The sequence below is a fragment of the Quercus robur genome, chromosome 12, assembly GCF_932294415.1.
Source record: "Quercus robur chromosome 12, dhQueRobu3.1, whole genome shotgun sequence".
Classification (NCBI taxonomy): domain Eukaryota; kingdom Viridiplantae; phylum Streptophyta; class Magnoliopsida; order Fagales; family Fagaceae; genus Quercus; species Quercus robur.
Window position 1 is genome coordinate 26375453 of NC_065545.1, and position 19163 is coordinate 26394615.

At 36.9% G+C, this 19163-nt stretch overlaps 1 protein-coding gene and 1 long non-coding RNA gene across 2 annotated transcripts; one reads left to right on the top strand and one right to left on the bottom strand.

Annotated features, from left to right (window-relative positions):
- Window positions 1-10131: 10131 nt before the first annotated feature.
- On the bottom strand, window positions 10132-13292 carry LOC126709909 (uncharacterized). The gene is made up of 2 exons (XR_007649515.1): window positions 13018-13292; window positions 10132-10534 (listed from the first exon to the last, which is right to left on the bottom strand). It is a non-coding gene; the product is annotated as an uncharacterized LOC126709909 (long non-coding RNA).
- A 3382-nt stretch (window positions 13293-16674) lies between these two features.
- Window positions 16675-17481, top strand: LOC126708970 (transcription factor UPBEAT1). Its single transcript, XM_050409016.1, has one exon. The coding sequence runs from the start codon at window positions 16781-16783 to the stop codon at window positions 17201-17203; it is 423 nt and encodes a 140-aa protein (XP_050264973.1). The 5' UTR covers window positions 16675-16780; the 3' UTR covers window positions 17204-17481.
- Window positions 17482-19163: the final 1682 nt, after the last annotated feature.

The window sequence follows — 19163 nt, forward strand, 5'->3', positions numbered from 1 at the left end:
TCGCACTCACCTTCTGAGCTGTCTGATTCTAAAGAAGAGGCAACACTGGGAGCGGATTTCTCACTGGTTTGACCTAAAAGGGAGAAAGAAAAGGAGGAACTCAAAAAAAACTGGAAAAGAAAATAAAGATATAACGCTATTTTGAGGAAACAAGGCTTACCTGTTTGTTTGGATAAAGGAGTATCTCCCAAAGCACCTTTATCTGACAAGGATTGAGGAAACACAGTCCTGATAGGACTAGGAATACGTTCAAGATGGGGACTTTGAGATGAAGGGATCCCAGAGACTTTGGGATCCTGAGAATCCTGGGAATCTTGCATCGGTTGCCCGGTTTCCTCAGCTGAACCACCAGTAGGGGACTCCTTCCCCACAGCAGGAAAAACAACAGAAAGAGCTGTGATAGCTTCCTCTCCCAGAGCCTTGCCAGTCATAGGAGGGGATACCTCCACCTAAAGGAAAAAGAAGAGGAAAAGACAACGCCAAGTAAAAAAAAAAAAAAAAAAAAAACAACGGGAAATGCTAACAACACAATGACAGAACAGAAGGGAGAAAACAAAAAAAAAGGGAGACACACATACCACATCATCACCAGAAGATTGGCTTTTACCCTTCTTGTGATCAGACTTGCGCTTGGACTGCAAAGGAAATCATCACTCGTCAGCAAAATAAAAATAAGTGCAACAAAAAAAAAGAGAGAAGAAGGAAAGAAGTCTTGCCCTTCTCTCTCTCTCAACAGATTCTCTGGAAGTCTTTTGCTTACTACGAGTACGCCCAGAGGGTCCTAAAGGAGGCTGGGATACCAAACCAGAGGATCCTAAATAACCATGGACTGAAGCAGTCACAGGAACCTGGGAAAAAGAAGACTCTACCTTGGTCTTCTTCCGGGTCCTTGAAACCAAAGGTTCCCTGACATCCTTGCCTTCCTGAGATGCCAAGTGTGCTTGAGATTTCCCAGTTTTTCTTCTTTTCGCCTCAGAACCTATCTCCACACCCCCTGTACTTTCGCCAACATCAACAGCTTTCATTTTCTTCGGCCTGACGTCCTTACCTTTACTCGGAGCAGTGGCAGCACTTATTGTCTCCATTGCACCTTTCTTGATGGGTACTCCAGAAGAAGCGCCAATAATGAGACTATCACCCAGCCAAGTCTCAGGAAAGTCCTGTCCATAAGCCACCCAACCTCCCCTGGAGGCATGCCACTCTGCGAACCCAGTCTTGCTGCTTGCAGCAGCAGAAACAATCCCAGCAATAGGAAGGGATAAACGTCTATTGGATGTCGGAGCAGAAACAATGCTAGGATTCGGGGCTTCCCGAACTGTACCAGAGCCAACATAATCAACAAAAGACTTTTGTACTCTTCTCCAATAACTGGTATAGCCGCTAGAAGCAAAGACTCCTCTCTGAGAGTTAGGCACTGCAAATTGGGGGCTCCTCCGTGACCAATAAGAAAAGGCCTGCAGCCTCAGGAAAGGATCCAAGGAAGGAAGGGATGGCACCACGTCCTTAAAAACTGGAGGGATGTCTTGGTCAAAACCAAATTGTCGGAGCACCCGGTGTGCTGAATAATGAGTATATTTTGCGCCACTTGAAGAAGGAACAGGAAGCCAGGAGGGGCCAAAGGATACTGGGTGCCTCGAGCCAACTTGATTGCCAACGGAAAAAACGAAGACTTAACTCCGTACCCAGAGAACTCACTAAACAAAAACTTACTAAGCCAAAAAGCCAGAAAACCGGCCCACCTCACTTCTTTATCCTTCTCACGAGAAAGGGTCATCACCCATCTCCCCATCCTAGCCTGCTTACCACCAGAAGAGGCAGCGCGACCACCAAAATGACCAAACAATTTATCCTCTACCACAAGATCCTCACCAGAAAGGCTAATATCAAACGGGCTCTCTTCACCAAACACCGGGAGTAGGAAATTATTAACCACATCTTCCAAGGTGATCGTCAATTCACCAGCAGAAAAGAAAAAAGTATGAAGAGAAGGGCACCAACGACGTACCAAATGCCTGAGCCCTTTGGCGTCTCTGAAGCCCTCAAGGTTTCTGGAAATAGCCACTGCCTTTAGGATACCAGCGCGCTCCAAGCGACCCACAAACTCAGCATCAGACAGTTCCTTGTCTACCCATATAGGCCAGCCCTGAATCTTTCCTGGAACAAAATCAAAGAAAATAGGAACCGCTTCTCGGATTCCTTGCCTAATCTGGAGATCGAAAATCTCTTTAGGGTCAGGAACCTGGGCGGAACCAGCGAAACCCGCTTGGCCAGAAAACATCCAAACATGAGGGGATGGAGGAGCCTCACCATGAGATATATGAGGGAAAAACAAACTGGGAGAATACCAAGGATCTCGTAAAGGGAAGGTCGGACGTTCGGTAACCTCGTGAGAATCACTCGGAGCAGAACCAGAAGAACCTTCACCCTCAGAAGGACTGGGAGTACGCTCTCTCCTCTTTCGGGAAGAAGAAGAAGCCATCGGAACAACACGTACAATGAGAAGAAAGGAGATTGAAAGTGCGAAAAAAGGAAGACCAGAGTAACAGAGAAGAAGAGAAACTCAAAGAATGAAAAAAGCTCAGAGAAGCAAAGTGATAAGATGAAACGGCTACAATAAAGGCGCAAGTAGCAGTTGGGGAAAACAGTTTATGGAAAGACGCGCCAGTTGCAAAAAATTTAATTTGAAGAAGGGATTAATCAGCAGTTATTAATGAGAAGCAATGGGAAACGAGAAAAGTGGGTAGAGGAGTTTTACCTCAAATACTCAACTGCCACGTCCCGTGTAAAGAGGAAGCTGCAAAAAGTAATAATTATAAGAGAACGCAACACGCAAAAAGGAGGTAACCAAAAGCAACAGAAAGGGGCCGGGATCCCAAGTAAAAAGGGAAGGGAACCAATAGAAGTAGAGAAAAAGGGGATCCTACGAAAATCTTAGGAAACCTAAATCACTCACGCGTGGGCTTCAGGCAACCCACGAGCTCGGGGGGCTAAATGTTGAGGTCTGAAAAAGATCATAGTAAAATAAGCCCAAGAAGAATAAGTTAAGCCCAAAAAGAATGAGTTAAGCCCAGAAGGAAAACTCAAGCTAAGTCCAAAGGGATTATACAGGAGACCCATGAGGGAATAAAAGAAAGGCCCAGAGGATCCCGAAGCCCAGAAAAGAGAAGCATCCAAAAAAAAAAAAAAAAAAAAGACCACGGCAAAGTATAAGAAGCAAGGATCCTCAGGAACTATCAATAGGCGTGGATCCCTTCAGGCACAAAGAAAAAAAGGAAGACTGGGACAGCTCGATAGAAAGAAGACAGAAAAAAAAAAAAAAAAAAAAAAAAAAAAAAAAAAAAAAAAAAAAAAAAAAAAAAAACAAGAAAACAAAAGTAAAAAAGAGCGCAAGCGACCTCTCATGGCACAGACAGAAGAGGCCTCGGGGAACCAAGACAGGGAAGAAGAATGATAACAAACGATTTTTAAAAAGGCAGAACAGGATTCCGCCCAAATAGGAAAGATAGAAGGCGCCAGAAGTGAGGATGCCGAGAAGGGCATACCTTAGCACTCCCAAAGAAGATGGCCAACTAGAAGCTTTCAAAAGAATCAGAACTGAGAGAAGAAAAGAATGAGAAGAAACGGAAAAGGGACTTACCGAGACAACAGGGACAAGACATACTCTATTCGCAAAAGAACAAAACAGGGGAACCAATGGTTCCCCGGGAAGCCCAGAAAACTCTATTATAAAAGGAGGGGATGGGTTGCGAAGAAGGGGCAGCGAAAAAAAGTGAGAAAGAAAGAAGAAATTTTCTAGAAAAAGAACTATCAGAGAAAATCAAGAGTGAAGAGAAAATATTAAGGGAAAACAAAATATTGCTTCCCGGTATCCTGTAAAAGCCACTATTGCACATACTCGGATTCAACGAGAATCAAACTTTGCAAGTTTTGAAAGCTAAAATAGTCATTCAAGACTGCAATTTTTGAACTTGATTGAACCTTGTAGCACGTCCTAGTGAGCTTTCTGTAATCAAACAAACAATGCATTAATGAAACTTTGCTTCATATTTCCCAGGATCTCCACAGCACTAATTTTTATCGCTTAGTTAATCCTGTTTTTCTTTCCTCCTGAATTTACCTTGTTAATTTTTGGCATTCTACGATATCCTTGTTTGTCATTTTGTTTGTATTGTCAGGAGTATTCTCTGCATTTCACTTGATTCTTAAACAGCTCGTTAACTGCGGTGAGTCAAAGCCCGGTCCACCAAATCCTCCTTTTCATTTAGGCCTAGGATCCTTGGGCCTGAGTGTCACGAAAAAAAGGCACTCTCACAATGTTCTGCACCAGATTCATGACAACCCATTAGGAGGTCACTCAGGCTTTCTTAAGACCTTGCATAGGGTTAAAAGAGATTTCTATTGGCTTGGGTTGAGAGCTGATGTGAGGAAGATGGTCAGAGAGTGTGACATTTGTCAAAGATTGAAGTATGAAACTTGTAATCCAGCTGGCCTCCTGCAATCTCTACCAATACCAAAAAAGCCTTGGAAGGATGTGAGTATGGATTTTGTAAAAGGACTCCCTAAATCTCAGTTGAAGGATGCGGTGTTAGTGGTGGTAGACAAATTTACTAAATTTGTTCATTTTGTACCCTTGTCACACCTTTATTCTACAGCCAAAGTAGCTCAATTGTATATGCAATATGTCTTTAAATTGCATGGTATGCCTACCACAATTGTGAGTAACAAGGACCCTGTATTTACATCACACTTTTGGTAAGAATTGATGAGGTTACAAGGTGTACAGCTTGCCATGTCAACAGCTTATCACCCCCAAACAGATGGGCAAACAAAGGTAGTCAACAAGAGTTTAGAGCATTACCTAAGGGCTTTTGTTGCAGACAGACCACAATCTTGGGTGGAGTGGTTACCCTTAGCTAAATTTTGGTTCAATACCAATTTTCATGTCTCTTTTAAGATGACACCTTTTGAGGCCTTATATGGTTTTGCTCCACCAAGACTCTTGGACTGCATTCCTGGCACTACTAAGGTAGACAGTGTGGAGGTGCACTTGAGGACCAGACAGTAGCTCATTTCCTTATTGAAGCAGAATTTGATGGCAACTCAAAAGAGAATGAAGGTTGCTACTAATAAGCATAGGACCATGAGGGAGTTTGCAGTTGGTGATTAGGTGTATCTCAAGATGCAGCCATACAAACATATGTCATTAAGGTAGAAACGATTGGGGAAGTTATCACCTAGATTCTATAGTCCTTTTCAAGTATTGCAGAGGGTTGGCAGTGTCTCCTACAAATTGGATTTACCCCCTGAATCAAAACTCCATTCCACCTTCCATGTTTCATGTTTAAAGTAAAGGTTGGGTCAACATGTGATGCCTTTGCCATCCTTATCACCTATGGATTCAGAGGGCATTCTTAGACCTGAACCTATTGTTGTTTTACAAGAGAGGACTCGCCAGTAGAGGAACAAGTCTGTCACTCAGGTTCTGGTTCAATGGCAAGGTGAACGAGTGGAAGATGCTACTTGGGAAAGTCTATTCTTGATGCAGCAACAATATCCTCACCTTGTGGGCAAGGTGTTTTAATTGGGGGGGGGGAGGGGGGGGGGGGGGGAGGGGGGGGGGGTATTGTTAGGCATAGTTGTTTGTTGTATAATAAGAGAGGGTGCTAGTTTGTATGTTATGTAATAAGAGGGTGCTGGTGCTGGCAAAGGGTGCTGTGATGCAGCGTAAGGTGATGTGATGCAATGCAGGTTGTGATGTAGTGCAGGCTGTGATGCAGTGCAGGGTGCTATGATGTGCAGTGCAGGCTGTGATGTAGAGCTATGATGCAGCAAATGCAGCAGTGACTAGTCTGGCTGTGATAGGTGCTAGTTGTATACGTGACTAAGTGTCCATATGTGAGGTACATTAGAGTTGGTTAGTAACTGTGCCAGTCAGTTAGAGTTAGTTAGGGACTGATGGTCATTGACAGTTGTTATGGGGTTGTATAAAAGACCAATGAGTTATATAATGGGTAATCAAGCAAAGTGTATTCTTTCAATGCAACCTTTCCTTTCTTTTTCTCTGTTATCTTCTCTCTCTCTATTCTGGAGGCCTAGCTGACCTCGAATCCAGCTACACCATAAATCCACCAATCCAATCCTAACATTCTCTCTCTTTGTCCATATTCACAAACTAATCATCGACTGGCTATTGATTGAACTTTGACTTTTTCCAAATGGTTGCTTTTACTCAAACCAATTGTATTTTCACTTTTTTTTTTAATATCTTCCAAATTAGCGGTCTATTTTCCCATTTAAAGCATCTCTTTTTCTTTTGTGAATACCATTTAAAGCTTCTAAGTAGCCAAAAAAAAAGTCTCCTATTTGGGGTTTATTTTCATGAATGTAAGTTTATAGAATTAAAAAAAAAAATTATAATTTTTCATGTGAGTCAAAAAACATAAAATATTTTTTTAGCTCATTTTAAAGATGACAATAAAATAAAAGAAAATTAGTCAGTTTTCAAAATGTTTATATATATGTGTATGCGCTATTTGAGGAAGGAGAAAACTAACATCATACAAAGTATTTTAACATCAAAACTTTTGATTAAATATCACCCTTTTATATAAAATTGTATAAAGCTCAATACAAAATTGTCATACAAAATTGAGAATTTTAACGAGTTAACTTAACTCGTATACTAAGAAAAAAAGAATGAAAATTAGATATTATATTGTTTCTATATTATGTTTATACCTTTATTATAATTTATGAGAGTAAAAAATTTGGCCAATGATCATATAAGAATGAATTTACCATAAAAACAAAGCCTTTTTTTTTTTTGTTGAAAATTTGATACTTGGGAAGATGAAATTTGAACCTTGAATATCTAAAACAAAACATTAAAAATTATACACGAAATCAAATTACATATAGGATTGTGGGTTCCAGTTAGCTCAACTGGTAAAATCTTTTATGGTTTTTTTTTTTTTTTTTTTTTTGTTTGAATAAGAGATCTACCCACCTACACCAAAAGTCAACTTTTTTTTTCTTTTTTTGAGAATGAACACCAAAAGTCAACTAGTGTCTTGATCTCATAATAAAGAACATAATCATTAGAAGCAAATGTAGTAGGTAAAAGAAAATTTTACCTATAGGACTTCTCTAAGATAGAGTCCATCCAATAACAAATTTCTAACCCTAAAAATTTGGAGTCAGGATTGACCAAATTTATTCTTCTTCTCCACTATTCGATCTATCCATCCAAATTATAAAATTTTCTCCATCATTCTTATATCCAAAATTATAGTAAAATTTAGAGCTATTTTTTCGCACTTGAAGAAATATGTAGATTTCCTAAAAATCAAAGCTAAGTAAATACATCACACAAGTAGTGATTATGATTTGATTACCCATATCACACGCATAATAGCTATTAGGCAAAAATGCAAAACTGACCCTCTAATTTTCACTGTTTTTCAATTCAGTCCTCTAACTTTCATTTTTGTCAATTCAGTCCTCTAACTTTCCATTTTTGTCAATTTAAGGCTCCGTTACAATCTAGTTACTACTGTCGTTAGATAGGCTCTGTGGAAAAGGACAAAATGGTAAATTGGATTGGAGGTGGAGTTGAGAATTTTCTCGTGATTTTTGATCACGTTCATCATGCCTTTATCAATGAAGATCTAGCCAATCGATTTTAACACGCCAGAAGAGATGATGAGGATCGACTCAGTGAAGCCAATGGCGAAGTCTCGGCTAAAGAGGTTTTTTGATTTCCCGAGCATTTTGAGGAATTCCACGGTGGCGCCAGAAGAGACGATGAGGTCCAACTTCAATGCGAGAACAAAGACGATGGAGGTGGTGATTGAGACAGAAGGCCAAAAAAGGGTTTCTAAACCGAGAGCTGTGGCTATCAGCGCAGTCATTGCACTCATGGTTGATGAGAGAAATACCCACATGAATGTCAGTATTGCATCCCCGATTGCCGCCTTTATCGCACCCATCTCCTTCACTTCAACACACACACACACATACTCCATAATTTGTGTTTTGTTCTTTTGGCAGTGGCAAAAGAAAAAGATTGGCGGCAGACACCACAAACAAACAAAGGCACCAAAACACTTTTAGCTCCCTCTCTTCTCCTCTCTGAGTCTGACTGGCTCTCTTCTTTCTCTCTTATCCATATCTAATTTTCTATATACTAATACGACTCAGTTCCCAAGCGTTCTAAGGAATTCCATGGTGGCGTCAGAGAAGGTCGTGGACGAGGAGCCACATTTTCAGAAGGACGGCTTTAATGGCTCAGTTGTGGTGGCGCCAGTGGTGGTCGCTGAGTTTGAGCCGAGTTCTGTGTGCTTGGACAGTATGGTACAGAGCTTCATCGAAGAGAATAATAACAATAACAACAACGAGAAGCAATCTGGTGCAGTCAGGTGTGGCCGTAACTGCTACAACTGTTTTAACCGGAATTGTATTGATAGCAGTTCGGAAGATAATTGGGACTCTTTCGGCAATTCTAACTATTCTTCCACATCAACTCCACCTCCAATCTTCAATTTACCATTTTGTCCTTTTCCGCAGAGCCTATCTAACGGCAGCAGTAACTAAGTTGTAACGAAGCATTAAATTGACAAAAATTGAAAGTTAGAGGACTGGATTGACAAAACTGAAAGTTAAAAGACTAAAATGAAAAATAGTGAAAATTAGAGGATCAGTTTTGCATTTTTGCCTAGCTATTATTATGATTCTCTTGCCCCTTAACTTTGACGAATAAAATATAGCCTTTAAGGAAGGCCAAAATGGCGAAATACCACTATTTGTAAAAATAAAAAAAATTTAGCAATTTATCACTTTTTAAAACTCGAGTTTCAGTAACTCGAGTTCCATAAAAATAGTCACTGTGGCATTCGTTGAGTTGGATTTTTCTAATTAAAAAAAGCCGAACTCGAGTTCCTTGTTAAACAATTTATAAAAGTAAAATGTCATCCACGTCATACACAATACATTTGCTTGAAGGAATGTTTCAATTGAATCTCAGCACATTTGAAGTCCCATCCCAAGATAAGAGGCATCCTCAAGAAGCTTCAAAAGCATCTTAAACCATTTATTAATGACTTGTAGCTATAGTGAAATTTGTATTTGATGCTTCAATCAACCAATCTGAGAGGACAGAAAGTTGTCAAACAAACTCATTCTCATACGGAAAGTATTCACCAACCTCACCAATTATTGTTTACAAGAGGTATGAGATTACTATTGAGAGATCATGTGATACACAGTAATCGAGTTTTGCAAACTCGATTATGAATAAAAATTTACAATTCTATGTTCAAATTTTTAAATAACTCGTGCTTTAAGCACTCGAGTTTTGTTCTCATTCATCGCCAACCTGAAGTTCCACATGGCCTTTTTTAATAAAAAAAAATCCACCTCAGCGAGTGCCACGATGACTATTTTTATGGAACTCGAGTTCCTGAAACTCAAGTTACACGTTCTTAAATATTTCTAAAACAATGGTAAATTGCTAAAAATTTTGGCCAAGAGTGATATTTGGCCATTTTCGCCCTTTAAGCAGGAATATCTTGGGCCAAACTATAACGACAGCTAACTGACTCTAAAATCGGGCTGAATGCAAGCTTTCGACCCATGAATTTAGCTTTTTTGTTCTCATTCATCGCCAGCCTGTGACCGAAGATAAAAGGTATTTTATATGACTACTAATTCTAGCTTGTTAAATCAAACTGAAGTAGAAATAGGAGTTGCACTAAAATTGCAATTCCTAATACAACCCTTTAAATTGTTATCTACATCTATTATCTTTTTGGATAAGAAACTCAACAGTACACAAATTCTAATACTAAATACCCGTTTGGATACAGCTTATCTACACAAACCTCTTTTTTCATCAAAATTTTCATTAAAAATGGGTCCTATAGCACTATTCACACATTTAAAAATGATTTTGCTACCGTGTTTTCAGTTTTCAGCAAAATAAACGGTATCTAAACACACCCTAAGTAAATCCTTTTCTACAAATTCTCTAATGACATAAGTATACAAGTAGTAGCCACTTATATGAAAGTAATAAGCACCAGTCTGTTAAAACCCAAAAAATCAGTCAAAGAATTTCACACGAAAGACCAATAATTTAAATCAACAAGGCAATATGGAGATATTGCAGAAGAAATAGACAAGGTTGAGATGATGTTTTAGAAGTTCAACAACTTTGCAATATTTCCAAATCCCCTCCTGATCATCAGTTCTTCCATGATCAGTTCTACCCAGATGAAAACATTTTCATCAACAAAGAATGGAAAACATTGGAGGCAAATCTTCCTGATTCAATTTACATTAGAGCTTACAAGTCAAGGCAGGATCTAATGAGAGCCGTGATAGTAGGTCCTAAAGGTACCTCTTATTCCCATGTCTGTTCTTCTTTGACATACAGTTTCCAAGCAATTATCCGGCTCAGCCTCCAGAGCTCTTCTACCATTCTAATGGCCTTGATGTGAATTCAAACCTTAAACGGAATGGGAAGGTTAACCTCAACCTGTTGAAGTATTGGCATCAATGGTACGAACATAAAGAACAAAGGTGGAAACCAAAACAATCCATTATAGTACAGGTACTTGTTTCAATCTGAGATTTGGTTTTCAATAGCAAACCTTATCTCAGTGGGTATTATAACAAGGAGGTTTTAATGCAAATGTGCAAGGCCATGCTTTTCATGCTTAGGGACCCGCCTATAGATTTCAAAGTTTTTGTGGAAGGATATTTAAGAACAAATGCTCATCCAATTCTGTTAAACTATAAAGCTCAGATGGGTGACAGTAAAGCTACAAACCAGTTATTCTTCAAGCTGAGGGCATTTGAAGAGAATGGAACTTATTGTAGACATCATTATAATCAGCAACAATATGAACAGACATTGAAGGAAGAGAAGCTTCTGGAGGAGGAAAGTGAAGGGACTATATCGAAGATCTGGGGTAAACTGAAAATACTAGATTCATAAAATTAAGACTTTGGTGGTTTAGTTTAGTTTGCTTCTTTTTTCTTTTTATTTTTTCAGATACCATAGGAATAGGATTTGAACCCATGTCATCCATTCCATGAAGATTATTCCTTATCACATCAATTGAGATAATTGGGATCCACTAGTTTGCTTTAATACTAGAGTATTTCCTATTTTACTCACTTTTAAGTCTGTAAACATTTGATTATGACTTTACCATTCTATTATCTCATTCATCTAGGCTATTTTAGAGAACACATCATTTTTTTTTTCCTTGCCAATTATAGTATTATACTCAATGGATTCAAAAACCCACCTCACCCCTCTACCTTGTTCCCATAAGAAGAGGAGATGCCATTTCAGCTACATTTCATTGACTTAAAGAAACCATAATGGACAAAGAGCACATTCTAAGTCACAAGCATGCCACGCACCTAAAAGACTTTCTAAACCTAAGTTGTATTTAACAATATTAGAAATTCTATGACTATGAATCTTGTAATTCAGTGGGATTACCTGATTCTTCAAATAGAGAGGATTTTGAGTTTGAATCCCCTCCCCACTTATTGCAAGCGAATATATATATATATATATATATCTATATATATATATATATAATGCAACTTTAAAGCCACACTACATTGTTTGTCTAAAGGTTCAGTGAGTCTCACGTACCATCTAATTGTGCTTGATCATTAGCAATGATTTATAGTTTTTTCTTTTGAAATAACCCAGAACTTACAAACACTGACACACCTATCCACCATCTAGGTTGTGGATCTTAAACCCAAAGCCTCTCCTTCAGTCCCATTCTTATGGGAAAAGTGCCATTTGAAATTTAACTCATTCACTTGTTTAGTTATCAACTATATGATTGCTCTGATTCTAAGACAATGAGCTCTAGCTCAACCCACATCTCCTCCACCTAATAAGGTTTATGGGAAGGGAAAGGTCGTGGGTTCAAAACACATTGGGTGCTTTTGTAACTTACTAATCAAAAATAAAGTATTGCTCTAATTCTGCGCTAACGAGCTCTTCAACTAACACTTCCACCCCTTATAAGTTCTAGGGGAGGGTGAGGTCTTGGGTTCAAGACTCAATGGGTGCGTGTTTAACTTACCAATAATAATAATAAATAGTGTTCGCTATGATTCTGCTATGTGTAACTGATTGCTCTCTGATTCTGTTCTGAGCATTTTGTTTTCACAAAGGTTGACATAGCAAATTGTTAACACCACCACTTTACTATCTAATACTGAGAACTTGCCACCTCAACAATTGCAGATTTTTTTTTTTTTTGGGGGGGAAAAAAGTATACAAGTAGACTTATTGTTCTTAATTGGTAAGAATAGTATTAATAAAGCTCAAAGCCCCTAAGTGCTTTTTGAAGAAGCACAAAAGCACGCCTAGATGCACTTTTTAAATTTTTTTGATAAAAAAAAATATATATGAATCATTGAAATTAATGCTTGATCTTGAAGGAAATGACAGTGGGATCATTCACTTATTTAATATATTCACTTATTTAATATTAAAACCCTGATCTTAAAGGGTTAATATTACAGACACAAAAAAATTGCTTACATACACAAACAATAATAAACTACTATTCTTGTACTTTTTCATCTTTGCCTTTTGGATATAATTTGATTAAATCATTTGCTTCTTTTGATCATGTATAGCAAACTTTCTATAATTAGATTACTATCATATTGTCCATTGATAATTGTTTTCAGATTTACCATATACAAATTTTAAGCAAAAAAATTTGAACTTACAATCTTGGAGCAATTGCACCATCTATTTTAGCAAATAGGAAGAATATATTACTATTTAGATTTATTAATTTAATTAGCAAGAAATCATGTGCCAAATTTCAACAACCAAAACAAATTTGAGTAAGACTTTAAAATAAATATTAGCTACAAAAGAAAGTAAAACGAAATAAATTATTTATTAAAAGGAAAAGAAAAAAAAAAATGAGAGAGAGAGGAGGAGGCTTAAGGTATTGTAGTGTGTACCGGAACAGAGCATCTTCAGGTGGTTTTTACTGGGCCTTGTTGTAACTGAATACAGTTATAGCTTTGTACAGGGAAAAAAATATGAAAAGACAGATTACGAGTTTGTGCGTGAATCTAACAGCATCCAATGAGAAAGAAGGGTTTTGGTGCTTTTGTCATTGGATGTGGATATTAGATTCACACACAAGCCTGAAATATGACTCTTCTTGCGCAAAGTGCAAGTGCTTCTGTATTGTATCTATGTACAACACAGAGAGAGAGAGAGAGAGAGAGAGAGATTCTTCTTATTAAGCTTTTTGTACGGAGCCCTAGCTAGTCAGGTTTGGCTTGATTTCTTTTGGGCTTTTGGGCCATACTTTGAGTAAACGGACTGATTTGTGTCGTACTAATGTTTCCCCACACTTGGTTGAATGTGTTGGGCCTCTTATTATGGCTGATGGGGACAATGGAGCAGAAGCTGTATCACAATGAAAGGGCTTTAATGATTTTTTCTTTTTTTTTTTGTCCTTAAATTATGTGACAAAATTCCATTTATTTTGTGTCAATTTAACTTATGAAGTTTTGCAAATGTCTCAATACCATCATTGATTTTAGGAAATTGCTTTGTAAATTAATAATATGAGACTAAAAAGTTTGAAAGACACAGTATAAACTAGAGGTAAACATAGAACAAGACTTCAAAAGTAAAGAAGCTAAGTAGGTGAAACCTAATTTGTGTTTAATTTGAATTATAACTCAACTTGATACATAAGTATTACAATTTTTAATGCCATATTTTATGAGGCTTGATTTTCTACGTTGCGTTTTTTAGTCCATTGTGAATCTGCTATGTAAAATACAAATATTGCTACTTCATATTGGAGTTTGTCGTGTTTTTTAGAGAAAAAAATTGTTCTGCCACTCCTTGTATATTTTTTCTAAAAATAACGAAATTACTGCAATTGAAAAGTTAAGGAGGCAGATTATGGAGGAAGTTCATAATACTCCTTTTACAATGCATCCCAGTAATACAAAGATGTATTTGGACTTGAAAACTAATTCTTAGCGACTCTGTAAAAGTAGGCAAATTGTCAACCTAAGTAATTTTTTATGTCGTATAATTGCCTTTGCATGTGTTAATTTTCTTTTTCTTTTTCATTTCCCACATATCTGAGAATTTACTCTTTCTATTTTTGGCCTCTCTCGTACTTGGAAATCTGTGTAAATTCCCAACAAAGATTAAATTAAAATTGTTGTTTTAATTTTTTTTTTTTTTTTTAATCTGATTATGTGAAAAGAAAAATAAAAAAGAATGTTAAGGGATTAACTAAAAAGAAAAAGGAAAAAGGAGGGAATGATGATAGTATTGTGGATTGTGGATGAGAATTTATGAGGTGCATGTGACGACGTAATCAAGCACATGAACATGTGGACTTTCCTTTTTTACGTTCCCATGTCCCTCTCGCCACATGAAAACATACTTTCTATCTGCCACGGCCCACGATGGCTGATTGGCTGCCCCTAGTAGTAACCGGCCACCTCCCACATTGATTCCTAAAGCACCCTGCAAAATAACATTTATAACAAAACTCATTGACAAAATTAGCCATTTAAAACCTAACAACGTTTCCTAATTAAAATTAGTATTTCCAGGCACATGGAGAACATGGCTCACTCCTTGACTCTAGGAAAACGTAAAGTAGTGTGAATCGTGTGTGTAACCATTATGGGCCACTTAGGCCCACAACTATTCATTAGGGCTTCCTCTCTGCTTCTTCATTCTTTGGCACATGGTATGGTCCTTTTGTACACAAGACTTGGATTAAAAATTATAATCCTAGCTAGAAATTAATATTATTATTAATGATAATAGAGCCACCTGTGGATTCCAGTTACCTCAACTGGTAAAGTCTCTGATAATTGTATATAAAAGATTTGGAGTTCAATCCTCGCCTACACCAAAAACTGACTAGTGTCTTGATATGATGATAAAGAACTATTATCAATTAGTGTAGATACTTCAATTAGCATCTTTTAGTATTTTTAACATAGACATTTAAAGTTTAAATTCATCGAGATTGTAACTATTGAATTATTAAAAACGAAAAAGAAAAGGAAAAGAGAAAGAAAATCATAACCTAAGGGCTTACCAATGGAAATGTAGCATATGTTTTATAATGTATTGGATAGTAAAATACTATATTAAAGAGAAAGTTCGTCAATAATGCATGATTATAATTAGCTAGAGTTTCATCCACGCATGTGCACAGCCGTCATACACTTTGTTTGTGTTACCAGTAAATAGAAGAAAAATAAATACGTACCAACCAACGGAGATACATGAAAAGAACATCCTAACAATACAACAACACACTCCTTCCTACCTGTATTACTATTACATGCAACACAAACAATTAAAGTGAAAAGCCCCACTATTCCAAAGATCCAGTAAGGACATATGGCTTTAAGACCATACGATCCATAGACTTAGATATATGTTAGCCAGAGAAATAGCCATTTGTTTTATTTACTTGGTAGACGTAGCACTTACTACAAGTGCATGTGCTTGCATGTTCTTGAGCTCATGCTATTGTTAAAAAGCAGAGGAACGAAAGAAACTATACCTTCAAGTTATGAACCGCCACCAGTAATTCTGTCCAAAACTAGAATAGGTAGCAAGCAATAATTAGAAAAAATCAATAATTCTCGAAAATATTTGTGTACTTGATTTTTTTTTCATTTTCTGAAAACATAAATGAATTTTGTGATAATAAGAGAATGTATTGCTTATCCTGAATTATTATTATTTTTCTTGATGAGGAGTACTTAATCACTGGCTAGTGATTAATTTGGAAGATAACGTGCCTAAAATCACAGTGTTTTGTTGTCCAGAAAACAAGGAAAAAACAAAAAAAGATTCTACATTAATGTTAAACCTGGGATCTCTTCCAAAGAATATCACTGACAAAGATGCATGCATCTTTGTCTTTAAGATTGTCTTAAAGTTTATCTATGTTCGTCGCCGTACTATGAACCAGACATGTTAGAACATGATTTATTAGATCGGTGTTTAGGAAAACAATCATAATTTTGATGAAAAAAAATGGGGTTCATGAATGTCAGAAGAAAATCTACTTTATCCCAACATTAAGATCTGAATTGTCCACTATTCTGAACACAAATATTGCCAAGTAAGCCCTATAATTTATAATAGTTTTCATATATAGGTCTCCTGTTTGGAAACATGGCTATAACCACCAGAAACCCTAGAGGCCTATAAATTTTCATCGCTATGTTTATCGAGCTGGAAGGAGGAAATTAAGGGGACCCCAATTTCTATGCATTGAATTTAGAAAATGGGGGAGGAATAATCCAGGGTGTTCTCATGAGAGATGGAGGTGTGTGATGAAAGGTGGTGGCTTAGGGGGGTTGGGTGGTGAAGAAGAATCATGTGGGTGCATGTGGATTGAGTTGGAGAACATGCCCAAAGACACAAGCAACATCTTTGCTACACTTGGCTCTCTATTATTCATGTATTGTATCCCATTCTCTTGGACTACTCCTTCTATGAAATTGTCTATGTGGTCCCCACCTTTTTTTAAACAATTTGTGTATTAACTTATGTTATCCTCAATGGCCACCAACCCATGTCCCAATTCACCATATAAAAGCACTCATTGTGTCATTTGGGCTATAGGGGTTTTATCTAGCTAGCTATCTAGGCAACTAAAGTTGTACGGTGTGTGCTTAAAAGTCTTCAAAGTTTGATTGAAATTTTTGAAATATGGGAGTTTCTCCACAATCCCTCCTTGTTTCCCTTGATCTGAAGGGTCTGCTTCAAGGAAATGATCATGAGCAAAGTTGCAGTGCAAAAGGGTCTTTGTGTAGCAAACATATGGGAGCCCAAGCCAACAAGAGAAGTTGGCAAATGAAGAAGCAAAGGGTTATGAGGAAAAATGGAGGAGGACATGTTAAGAGCAAGAGGGCAACGGGGATTTTGATGAAGAGGGTGGCACGTCTAGGTTCAAAAAAGCCGGCGAATGGGATTGTGAGAAGGGTTAGAACCTTGAAGAGGCTCATTCCGAACAGTGAGTCCATGGGCTTGGATGGGCTCTTTCAAGAGACAGCTGATTACATTTTGTCTTTACAAATGAGAGTGAGAGCCATGCAGGTTATGGTTAATGTATTGGGAGGTTCTGATGAGTGATCTATTCATTTGTAAAGGCTGTAATCATCATTCTTTTCTTCTTCTTCCTCTTCTCTTCTTCTTCATCTTCTTCTTCTTTTTCTTTTATTTTTTTTATTATTTATTTTTACTTCTTTTCTATTATGCTTTGTCTTTTCATGTGGTTCATAGACATAGAAGCTTGAGTGTTGATGTTGTCTAGGTTTATTAACAACAGCTTGGTCATTATATTTGGTCATGAAAAGTGACATTGGGATGAACAAGTGATCAGTTAGTGAAATTCATATTTTTATTCTTCACATTTATGTTACCAAATTCGATATATAGCTTTCTGCTCCGTTGTATTGTCTTCAAAATTGTATCGGCTATTAACGGTATGGTTACCATATATAATTACGGCAAAATAGTGTGGCTATTTGAAATTATGAAGAGACTTGAACTGTTGGAACATAATAATGTGTCCAAATCAAATTCTAAATAGACTTGTATCGAGGTATATTTTACAAATTTTCTTACAACTCCTTTTTTAGGGTGGACAATTCTGGATTACAATGGTAATGATGAGATCAAATTCAAAAAACATATCTACATAAGGGGTTGTGTCAACCAATTAACCTTTTTTTTTTTTTCACAAGGTCAATTGGCAAAGTATTGCTGTTAATTTAATCAAGCTTGATTCAAAGAACATACTAGTTGGTTGGAATATAAAATTATAGAAGATGTTACACATTATATTGCTTGAATTGTTATCTTTTTCAAACTGACACCGGTGATAAAGTATATAAAGACTCTTTTTTATTATAGGATTTCAAAAATGGGGAAAAAAAGAGAAGCTACATACGTTTAGGATTATTATAGCTTACATAATAAAGCCCTAAAGAAAATGTTAAGTTTTTTTTTTTTTTTTTTTTTTTTTTTTTTTTAAATAAAAAAATCAGAGCTTTCAAAAAATTATATGCGAGCAATAAAATCACGCCTAAAAAAGTTTTGAACTCGTTTAATCTTGTTACTAGATTGTATTTACGTTCTATAACAACAATGATTAGCGTTTCATGGCTACAATGAATCTCAAGATATTCACAAGCATGGTCTAAATATTAGCATATTGTGAGGACAAGAATAGATAATGGAGCAAACAATATGTAATGTGAGTTGAATAGATTGAAAAAAAAAAAACACTTTTAGGATGATTATCCATCTACTTATTATTATATTCGTTACTTTGCACTCCAGCTTCAACTAATATTAGTTGCAAAAATTCACATCCAAATTATAAATTTATTTTTAGCTTGGTTACAAGTGTATTTAATGTTGTTGGAGTATCATGCAAACATCAAGATATTCTTCGTGAAAATTAAACATATTGTTCAAGTTATAGAAACACTACGTACGAAATAATGAAAGATCAGCAAATCGTGGCTTGAATCAAAAGACATATATATAAAAGACTTGGTAATTAATACACGTTGGAATTTTCACTAAGGTGCATTTGTTAGTCTTTCCTGAGTTGCAAATTCGTACCCAATAGTCCATAAGGAGGAACGCCAAACAAAAAGCAAAGCCCAAAAGTCCATGAAAAAGAAAGCCCAATAAAAAGCAAGGTCCAAAGGCCCGCCAAGAAGATCGAAGAACATGAAAGGCCCAAAGAAAACAGAGAAGAAACAAAAACCTAGACTTACGCAAAGAAATGCAAGGGAAAGTGATCTACAATAGAATACAAACCTGCAGCAATACAGTTCTTCAGCAGGTCGAGGCAAATTGGGTCCAAGACCATTTTGATCTAGTAAATATTATTTGGCCCACAAAGGCCCAAATCCTTTTGTATAAAAGGGTAAGAGTGAAAACTAATATGAAGAAACACGATGAAAAGAAACAAGTAACAACAAAAAGTGTCAATAGCAGGAACTGCATAAAGGAAAGAAAAGCCAAACCAAAGGAAATGATGAACACAATAGGAAACGCGGGAAGAAATAAGACAAAG